Below are 11,129 nucleotides of genomic sequence, written 5' to 3' on the forward strand. Positions count from 1 at the left end.
ATTATTAATTTACGAATATACATATTAAATGAAACATATATAAAATTAATAAAGGAATATTTTAAAAGGAAATAAAATTTAAAGCATTTAAATTCAGTAAAAATCAATTAAGTGATGTGATATTTTTAAATCAATTATTGGGGGACTGTTTTGCAATTTTTAAAAGTTGGGGACCTAAATTCAAGTGCCTAAAAAGTTTAATGACCGTTTATATAGTTTACCCTAATTTTCTAACAGTGATTAAGTTGGGGACCATATTGCAAACGGAATAAATGTTGGGGGACTGTATTGCAAGTTTTAAAAGTTAGAGGATCTAAATGCAAGATTCAGAAATGTTCAGTGACCATTACTATACTTTACCCTTAATATTATTTTGTTGTTGGACCGAACGGATTTTCTCCGTATCTGTGGGGATTTCGTACACATGGGACATATAATTATTCTTGTAATTCAAATGTAATTAATTATTGACTTATTTTTTTATTATTAATTATAGATATTTAATTTATTGATAGATTAATATAAATTGAATTTTGTAAAATCTATAATGAATACATTCTTCCAACCTAGTTTATTCTATTCGCAAATGTTAGGATTGAAACATCTAATCTTACTTCATTTGAACATCAATTTGGTATTTGATTTTTTTCTTTTTATCATTTTATTTAATTATTGTTGTACGTTAAACCATTCTGATTTTATTTTAATAAAATTTTGAATTTAATTCGTTTATCCTTAAAAAAAATCAAAAAATGTTTTTAAAAATTAAAAGCTAACTGAATTATTTTTTAATTTGAGATATTTTAATTTAATGATATACAGAGAATGTTAAATATGTCAATATTTTTAAATAAGTATATGTACATGAATTAGTTTTAAACTTCTTGCAAGTATACATGGCATATTTTGACCAAAATTTAGCATAAATTTACATCTTAATTTAGATAAAGCTTAAATAATTTTTAGAAATTAATTATAAGATAAATATATTATTAAAATATTATATTTAATATATCTTAACCTTAATTCTATAAAACAAAAATAATTCAAGTTTAAACCAAATATATTATGGTATCAATATTATAAAAGAGGCTCGAGTTTAGTTCGACCTTAAACATGGATATGAAAATATTGTAAACTTATTATATTTAAAAATGATTAACTCAAATTTGAATAACTCGCTCGTATTATTTTTAATTTTTAAAGAATATAATATTTTTTAAATATTTAAATTCTTATATATACATTATTTAATAGTGAAAATATGTTAATATTTATATATCGTATTACTACTATCAAATGTTTGGATCAAGTACCCTAGTTTAACATCGTTAAATACTTTACAAGAGAACTCTACTATTCTTGAGATCCTAATTATCTCAACATGATTAATTCTACTTAAATAATTTTATTGTTTCAGATATTAAACGAGTGTTTAAATCTAAACAAATAATTATCCGACCTTAATATTAAGGTGCGTGTGGAGATGGTGGTTAAAAATGAATAAATCAGAAGTGGGGTATTGAATTAATAATAAGAAAGAAATTAGCATTATCCCAGTCTCAGACATGCAGACATAGCAATCCAAGACAGCTAACAATGGCAAAACCATAGGGATTTCTGCATTATATTTATATCATAGAAAACCCTCGTTTCCAGGAAATCTCAGATATAGAAAGGGCAATGGCCGGCTGACATCAATAAATACTTTGATTATTTATTTATTTTAGGGTTAGCAGCAGGATCTGATCATCTGAGATATCGTGGTTGCTGGTTTGCTGGCTGGACAGTCCAACCAGGTTTGATTGGTTCAAATCCAAGCAAGAGTGACAAAACAAGATATTATCTGTGGTGTAAAATCACAACATTTCCTTTACTGCATAATAAGATTTGAGAAGAAAATGTCAAAAATTTTGATTTTTTTTATTGTGACATGATTATAATTTTCTTGTTTCTCTTTCCATTGACTCATATATATATATATATATATATATATAGAGCCACCCACATCGAGAAAGATGCACATATATCTTACAGAGCAGCTATCTAGCTCTAAAATTCATCAATTAATTTTCTTCCCATGAAGGCAACACGGAACCTTCTTTGGGGAGAGCCATAGTTTCGGATTATATATTGAAAATCTACTATTGCATTGGGTGGCATCGTCTAATAACACACACAAACACCCAAAAAAATGGAGAATGGTGATGCATTTGGAGTCGGCAACAGTGCACGTATTGGCAGTTGGAGGAACAACGCCAGGCCCATGGAAGCTTTCTCAATGTCTGCTCGTGAAGAAGATGACGAAGAAGACCTTAAATGGGCAGCCATCGAGAAACTGCCTACTTTTCTGCGTGTGAGGAGAGGTATACTCACCGAAGAAGAAGGTCAATCGAGGGAAGTCGATATTAAAAATCTGGGCTTCATTGAGAGAAGGAATCTGCTCGAAAGGCTAGTGAGAATTGCAGAAGAAGATAATGAAAGGTTCTTGTTGAAGCTTAAAGAACGTATTGACAGGTATGTTTTTTTCCATATTTTTTCAACTTCATTTTGACATTTTATGATTGTTTAATGCATTCAAGTTGATCCAAATGGTTGGGGTATTGTTTTTTCAATGGATTATGAACACAAATCACAGAGTGGGACTTGATATGCCGACGATTGAAGTCCGGTTCGAGCATTTGAGTGTTGAAGCAGAAGCATATGTGGGAAGTAGAGCATTGCCTACCATATTCAACTTCACTGCAAATGTTCTAGAGGTACACTTCTTGTTTGAATAAACAACTTTGAATCTTTTAATTCAACAGAGATTACCAAATTTTTATGTTGCCTATCTTGTTTTCTTTGAAGGGATTGTTGAGTTACCTTCACATTCTTCCCAGTAGAAAGAAGCCATTACCAATCCTTAATGGTATCAGTGGAATTATCCGACCTCGAAGGTAAGAACTTCTTAATCGGAATAAAAAACAGCTCATTATCACTTGAAACGTTGATGACGCTCGTTTTCGATTGAATTTCTTCAGAATGACATTGCTATTAGGGCCTCCAAGCTCGGGCAAGACCACATTACTATTGGCATTGGCTGGAAAGCTCGGTAAAGATTTGAAAGTACGAAATTCATTTCATTTTAATCCCATTTTTTTCCCAGTTGATTGGCATTGTGATCTGACATTGGGTAAATATGAACGAAAAATCTCAGTTTTCAGGCAGAGTAACTTACAACGGACATGGAATGAAAGAATTCGTGCCCGAGAGGACATCAGCTTATATAAGTCAATATGATGTTCATATAGGAGAAATGACAGTAAGAGAAACATTAGCCTTTTCAGCAAGATGTCAAGGTGTTGGACCTCGTTATGGTAAAAACTGAAACTTTTCTGAACTTTGATTTGCAAAATTGATCTGAAAAGCTTGCGGTTCTATAGCTAAATCTGCATTTCTGGGAATTGGCAGAGATGTTGAAAGAATTGTCTCGTAGAGAGAAAGAAGCAAATATCAAGCCCGATCCTGATATCGATATCTATATGAAGGTAAGAAGACAGTGATGCAATATCTTTTTACAGTTTCGGTACTCTTCGCATTGGTTATATCTGCAATTGCAATAAAATAACATGATTGAAAATGGGAGAGGTACTGTTAAATTTGCAGGCTGCAGCACTAGAGGGACAAGAGGCAAATGTAGTTACAGATTATATTCTCAAGGTACAAATCTAGCAATGGACAAATGGAGACAAAGAACAAAAGAAGAAACAGACAGAATCTTTTCAATATCTGTTACGAATCTAATATTGGAAATTTGCAGATATTGGGGCTTGAAGTTTGTGCAGATACCATGGTGGGTGATGAAATGAGACGAGGTATCTCCGGTGGACAAAAAAAGAGAGTCACTACAGGTAAATCTGATTCAATGGTTTTCTTACAACTACTTGACAAAAATGTTTGTTAAATCCCAGAATTTTGGACAAATGTTATAATGTTTTTAATCAATTTCACCTCACTAAAATTTTACAGGAGAGATGCTGGTTGGACCAGCAAGGGCACTTTTCATGGATGAGATATCTACTGGCTTGGATAGTTCGACTACGTTTCAAATAGTGAACTCATTGAGACAGTCCATTCATATACTCAATGGAACAGCTCTAATCTCTCTCCTTCAACCGGCTCCAGAGACATACGATCTGTTTGATGATATAATTCTGCTTTCAGATGGTCAGATTGTGTACCAAGGTCCCCGGGAAAATGTGCTCAAGTTCTTCGAATACATGGGGTTTAAGTGTCCAGAAAGAAAAGGAGTTGCTGACTTTTTACAAGAGGTAAGGGTTTAATTTTTACTTTTAAGCATGCAGATTTTGTTTGGATATATCTAACATTTTTCTTTCTTTCTTTTGGTTCGTGGGTGCAATAGGTGACATCAAGGAAAGATCAAGAGCAATATTGGGCACGTACAGATGAGCCTTACAGTTTCATCTCTGTCAAGGAATTAGCTGAAGCATTTCAGTCTTTCCACATTGGTCAAAAGCTAGGCGATGATCTAGCAGTTCCATTTGATAAGTCTAAAAGCCATCCAGCTGCTTTAACAAAAGAGAAATATGGTGTTTCAAAGAAGGAACTGTTAAAAGCTTGTGTATCCAGAGAATATCTTCTAATGAAGAGGAACTTATTTGTCTATATTTTCAAAATCATTCAAGTGAGTAAAGAAATATCTAAAGAGGCTATATGCATGTTTCAAAACTATGACTGAAACATTTTGAAACTTAACGGATTGCTATGTTGTTGGTGAAAATTTCAGCTCATTTTCATTGGATTCATCACCATGACAATATTTTTAAGGACGGAGATGCACCGAGATTCAGTTACAGATGGTGGGATTTTTATGGGAGCTTTGTTCTTTATTCTCCTTATGATAATGTTCAATGGATTCGCCGAGCTCGCGTTGACCATCTTGAAACTTCCGGTCTTCTACAAGCAAAGGGACCTTCTCTTCTATCCTTCATGGGCATATTCTCTACCTGCATGGATCCTTAAGACCCCAGTCAGCTTGTTAGAAGTTACGATATGGGTTTTTATGAGTTATTATGTCATTGGCTTCGACCCAAGTGTAGGGAGGTGAGACACAAGCTAACACAATATCTGTTATGGTCTATACTTTTGTGTGTAGCAATTTAATTAACGGTTTCATTGGCAGCTTTTTCAAGTATTACCTGGTACTCCTATGTCTTAGCGAGATGGCATCAGGAATGTTCCGGTTAATGGGAGGATTAGGAAGAAATATAATTGTTGCAAACACTTGTGGATCATTTGCCTTACTTGCAGTTCTTGTCATGGGAGGATTCATCTTAACCCGAGGTGAAACAACATACAATTAAATTCAATACATTAATTACTATAGCTACCATTATTTTCTTAATGATGTAAACTTGAGTTTTAGTTTTGATCATAACATTCTGCTTTATCAGATGATGTCAAGAAATGGTGGAAATGGGGTTATTGGATATCACCATTGATGTATGCACAAAATGCCATAACTGTCAATGAATTCCTGGGGAAAAGTTGGCGACATGTAAGCAACATTCTCTGCATATGTGAAACTAAACCAGGAGACATTACTGAATCTGAAATATTTGTATTGTAGGTTCCTTCCAACTTTACTGAACCATTAGGAGTTTTGGTCTTGAAGTCTCGAGGAGTTTTCCCAGAACCGCATTGGTATTGGATTGGAGTCGGAGCTTTAATTGGATACTGTTTCCTATTCAATTTCCTTTTCACATTGTCATTAAAGTATCTTGACCGTAAGTTTCTCTCATTGGCTTTATTAGTTTTCGATATGAAGCTTATTTTCTGATAGTTTAATTTGATTCAGCATTTGGGAAGCCTCAAGCTGTAATATCTAAAGAAACCTTAGATGAGAAAATTGCTAACAAGGCCGGACAGAGTATTGAGCTATCATCAAGGGGAAGAGGTTCTTCTGGTGAGTCATTAGTTAGATTAATCAACAGTGTGTTATATTCAGATGCTGCATTGATATTACTCATGCTGTAACATGATCAATGCAAAAAATAACACAGAGCGCGCTAACAGTAGCCGAACAAATACATCATTGAGATCATTGTCTGAAAAAGTTGGAAGTGTCAATGAAGCTAATCACAAGAGGAAGAGGGGCATGGTTCTTCCTTTTGAACCCCTTTCAATGAGCTTTGATGAAATCAAATATGCTGTAGATATGCCACAGGTATCTTACCTTTTATCAGGTTGAAAACTAGAAACTAGGAAACATAGTCGTTTAGATTTTTTTTATTGAATATCCATGCATGAAAATACAAAATTGTGCAACAAGTTGAATTCTGCTTCCAGGAAATGAAAGCTCAAGGTATTTCTGAGGAACGGTTGGAACTTTTGAAGGGAGTGAGTGGAGCTTTCAGGCCTGGGGTCCTAACAGCTCTGATGGGTGTTAGTGGTGCTGGCAAGACCACTCTAATGGATATATTGGCAGGAAGGAAAACCGGGGGTTATGTCGAGGGAATGATCAAAATTTCAGGGTATCTGAAGAAGCAGGAAACATTTGCTCGCATATCCGGGTACTGTGAGCAAACAGACATCCATTCCCCACACGTTACAGTCTATGAGTCATTGGTTTTCTCTGCATGGCTTAGACTACCCCCAGAGGTCAATCCAGAGATCAGGAAGGTATGTAGTTAATTACTTCTAGTATCTTTGCTTAAGGAATGTAAGAAATATTTGTTTTAAATCAAATTATTGTGTTACAGATGTTCGTTGAGGAAGTTATGGAGCTTGTGGAGCTAACTCCATTAAGGGAAGCACTTGTAGGATTGCCTGGGGTGAACGGTCTATCAACCGAGCAACGCAAGAGGCTAACAATTGCAGTTGAACTTGTTGCCAACCCATCCATAATATTCATGGATGAGCCTACATCGGGTCTTGATGCCAGGGCTGCAGCTATAGTAATGCGAACAGTGAGGAACACTGTTGATACAGGACGAACCGTGGTGTGCACGATCCACCAACCAAGCATTGATATATTCGATGCTTTCGATGAGGTGAGAATCTGTAGAGTTTAAGAGTGTAAAAAATACATCTTCTTTCATTAGAATTAAGGAAAAAATTACAAGTATGGTTTATATAACTAAGCGGGAGGATGTAACTAACTCTAACTACTACTAACAGAATGCAACAACCATATTACATCTACCTAGTATTTACAATACTCGACAGAATCGTACTAGTTTTTTTTTCTTTTCATTTATGCTTTTTGTCTTCTTAAAGCTAATACAAGTACATATTTGGACAAAAAAACAGCTACTTCTATTGAAAAGAGAGGAGGTGAAGAAATATATGTTGGCCCATTAGGCCGCCATTCTTTCCATTTGATAAAGTATTTTGAGGTTAGTCTCATGAATGCTTGATAATATTAGCCGATTATATATATATATTGCTAAATGCCTAGGATTTTGCTTGTTGAAGGAAATAAATGGAATCCCAAAGATAAAAGATGGTTACAATCCAGCAACATGGATGTTGGAGGTTACTTCAGAAGCACAAGAAGAAGCAATTGGTGTCAACTTTACCAGCATATACAAGAATTCTGAGCTGTATAGGTAGGATCAATATTTATAGTATGTTACCTTAAAACTGAATTATGCATTAATCGATAGAACTTATCACTCATTTTATTATATAAATTATTAAAAAAAAGGGAATACATTGACACCTTAAAATAATGGTGCAGGAGGAACAAGACATTGGTCAAGGAACTAAGCAATCCTGCACCTGGTTCCAAGGATTTATACTTCCAGACTAGATATTCACAATCTATGCTCACTCAATGTATTGCTTGCTTATGGAAGCAGTACTGGTCCTATTGGCGAAACACTCCGTACAACGCCGTGAGATTTTTCTTCACAAATTTTATTGCTCTATTGTTTGGGACAATATTCTGGGATCTTGGTTCCAAAAGGTATACATATAGCTATCTAATGTAAACAATGCAGTGGTGCAAGTAATTTGATTTAGTGTTTTAATCTCCAAACCATTCAAAATGCTTGGTAATTGCAGAACAAGGCCACAGGATGTTTTGAATTCGATGGGTTCCATGTATGCTGCTGTTCTCTTCATAGGATTTCAAAATGCTTCATCAGTTCAGCCGGTTGTGGCAGTCGAAAGAACAGTCTTTTATCGAGAAAGAGCAGCCGGAATGTATTCAGCACTACCATATGCATTTGGCCAGGTAATGTTGCAGTTGTTTTTCAAGATTACGGAACTCAGACTTTCTACAGGGCTAGTAACCAGTCTAGGCTTTGGAAACAAGCTGATGGTTACCATTTATTTTACCAGGTTGTGATTGAGCTGCCATACATTTTGGTTCAAACAGTCATTTATGGGGTTATAGTGTATGCCATGATCGGATTCGAATGGACCGCCCATAAGTTCTTCTGGTATCTCTTCTTTATGTATTTCACCTTCTTATACTTCACCTTCTATGGGATGATGACTGTGGCTGTCACTCCCGACCACAATATCGCCGGCATTATTTCATCCGCCTTCTTTGCACTTTGGAATCTCTTCTCCGGATTCATCATCCCACGAACGGTACCCCTAGTAACCCTTCTGCACACTTCCTTAATGCAAAAACAGTGAAACCACATCCTAACCAATTGAATTATGTTCCAATGACAGAGGATTCCTGTGTGGTGGAGATGGTATTATTGGTTTTGCCCCATTTCTTGGAGCTTGTATGGACTCATTGCTTCACAGTATGGTGGCATAAAGGACACATTCGACTCAGGAGAAACAGTGGAACATTTCGTAAGAACCTATTTCGATTTCAAAGAGGATTTTGTGGGAGTCGTCGCAATCGTGGTGGTTGGTATATGTGTTCTCTTCGGGTTCATGTTCGCGTTTTCAATCAAAGCATTTAACTTCCAGAAGAGATGAAACTACCATCAATATATATTCTCAAGATTAAGTTTTGCTCATTTAAGATACAAAATATTCAGCTTCTTAAAGGGAGAAGAAAGATACGTATGATCAGTGAGTAGTTTTGTTAACTTTGTTCTCTGTATTGTATAGTTTTTCTATATTTTTTTCCCATTAAAGTACCTTATATATTCTCCATATCTGTATGTAGAACTTCCATGTAAAATTTGACAGTAAAAGAAATCGTATAACACAGCTTCGTTACCCAATTTTTTTCAAATCTATAAATTTTAGTTTTTCATGTTTCACTTTTCAATTTTACAATATTAAATATTTTATGATTTTTATTTAAATATTTAAACTTTCTACTAACTTCAGTTTAATTTTACTGTTAATTATTAATCTAATAGTTATAAAAAAATGTAAAATAAATTTTTTTATATGTTGGGAGTGTATGTATGTCCAAAGATTTATGTTTAAAATCAAATATTATTTTTCTATTTTTTAAAACTATATCGATATCTAATTTATTGATCAACTAATTTAGACTGGATATTATAGAAGTTTATTAAAAGACGGTTTTCTCAACTTATTTTATTCTATTTATAATGTTAAAATTCGAATATCTAATCTTATTTAAAGTACTTTACATTAGTAAATTGTTGATATAGTATAATTTTTATATATGTATATCCAAAGATTTATGTTTAGATGGGAGCAAATCGACAAGTAAGAGGTGCAGAGTGGTAAGCAAAGGCAGTGCCAAAATTCTTTCTGTAGACGTCGATGGCTGCTGCTGGATTCCGTTCTGTTGCATTGCTCTGTTCAATGACATATACTTCAAGGGGGGCCCTTTGCTTAGGATATGTTAATGTCACATGACAATTCACAACACTCTCACTCCTCTTCTCTTCTTCCACTTGTCATATAATAAAAAATCAATAAATTCGATATTTAGTAACTCAATTATCATTTTGATTATATTTAGTCATTTTTTCTCAAAATCAATATTAACATAACTTTTGATTTTATTTTGATAATTTATCTTTAGAAAATTAATAAAATTTGTGACGATTTGACGTGATTTATTTTCTTTTTATGAGAGAGAATTATATCATAATTACTCTTCTGGTCGGATTAATATGTGTATTCATCGGGTCTATTGAAAGGTTTGGCGCCCTAAATTCCAAACATCAACGTTGTTTTCGCGGTGATTTGATTAAACTGACATTATTTAACCGAATATTTACCTTTTTAGCACCGTTTGATATATATTTCCCGAAGTGGCACCCTTTCGGCTGAGCTAGCGAAAGGCGCATCCCCGGGGACGCGCTTTACCCGGGTTTTCGCTGAGTTGGATGCCACGTGTGGAAGGCGCATCCCCGGGGACGCGCCTTCACGAGATTCTGATGACTCGACTGCCCCGCTGGTATTTTGTTTAATAATAAATATTTTATTTTTTATTATTATTATAAATTAGTAATATATATTATGTAAAGTGTTTCGATTATAATGTAAGAATTATCAAATGTATTTTGTTAATATGTGTTAAAGGTAGAGTGAATTATCTACATTAATATGATAGAACAATATATGAAAACCAGTTTTGATTTTATTGTAGTTATAGGGAAAATGTATGAAATTATAATATTACAAATATGGTTATATTATTATTTTTGATTTTAATTATCGATCTATTAATTTTATCAGTTAATTATTTAAATATTATCAATCTAGTCATCTCTTATCAATATTTAACGAAAATATTGATGCATAAGTTAATAAATTAGTATAATTACATATTTAATCTTCAAGACTTACATATTTTATGAAATTAGTCTTATTGAAAATTTAATTTAATAAATTTAATCCTCCAATCAGAATATGAAATGTGTCATCGTATACATAAATTTTTTAATAACTTTTAATTTGTTTAATTTAATATTTTTCTCTACTTAGAAGGTGGAATTATTATTATATTTTAAAAAATTATAACTAATAATATTAATTATTATATTAAATAAATATATTGAAAATATTTATGTATTTAAAAGTTAAAAAAATTATTTAGGTGTAGATACATTGACAAATTATATAAAATGCAATAACATTAAATTATTAGAAACAAAAACATTCATTTAAATACAATATTAATTACATAAGAGTTAACGGTTATATGATGATAACAGAGCTGAACA

At 33.3% G+C, this 11,129-nt stretch overlaps 1 protein-coding gene across 2 annotated transcripts; it reads left to right on the forward strand.

The window, feature by feature from the left end:
* Positions 1-2,194: 2,194 nt before the first annotated feature.
* On the forward strand, positions 2,195-8,958 carry LOC120192591 (pleiotropic drug resistance protein 1-like). 2 transcript variants are annotated; one of them, XM_039195340.1, is made up of 24 exons: positions 2,195-2,517; positions 2,639-2,759; positions 2,851-2,939; positions 3,024-3,108; positions 3,200-3,359; positions 3,454-3,530; positions 3,649-3,702; positions 3,803-3,893; positions 4,012-4,313; positions 4,406-4,687; positions 4,790-5,106; positions 5,186-5,346; positions 5,457-5,560; positions 5,633-5,789; positions 5,861-5,968; positions 6,066-6,229; positions 6,352-6,684; positions 6,765-7,070; positions 7,332-7,400; positions 7,480-7,613; positions 7,745-7,972; positions 8,071-8,242; positions 8,350-8,604; positions 8,692-8,958. In XM_039195340.1, exons 1-24 carry the CDS (start codon positions 2,195-2,197, stop codon positions 8,947-8,949), a joined length of 4,350 nt encoding a protein of 1,449 aa, XP_039051271.1. In that variant the 3' UTR covers positions 8,950-8,958. The 2 variants fall into 2 exon arrangements, with proteins under 2 accessions (XP_039051271.1, XP_039051270.1); XM_039195339.1 differs by lacking the exons at positions 7,745-7,972; positions 8,071-8,242; positions 8,350-8,604; positions 8,692-8,958 and having other exon boundaries at positions 6,765-7,055; positions 7,315-7,400; positions 7,480-7,610.
* Positions 8,959-11,129: the final 2,171 nt, after the last annotated feature.

This window comes from Hibiscus syriacus, unplaced genomic scaffold (assembly GCF_006381635.1).
Source record: "Hibiscus syriacus cultivar Baekdansim isolate YM2019G1 unplaced genomic scaffold, ASM638163v2 tig00116976_pilon, whole genome shotgun sequence".
Classification (NCBI taxonomy): Eukaryota; Viridiplantae; Streptophyta; class Magnoliopsida; order Malvales; family Malvaceae; genus Hibiscus; species Hibiscus syriacus.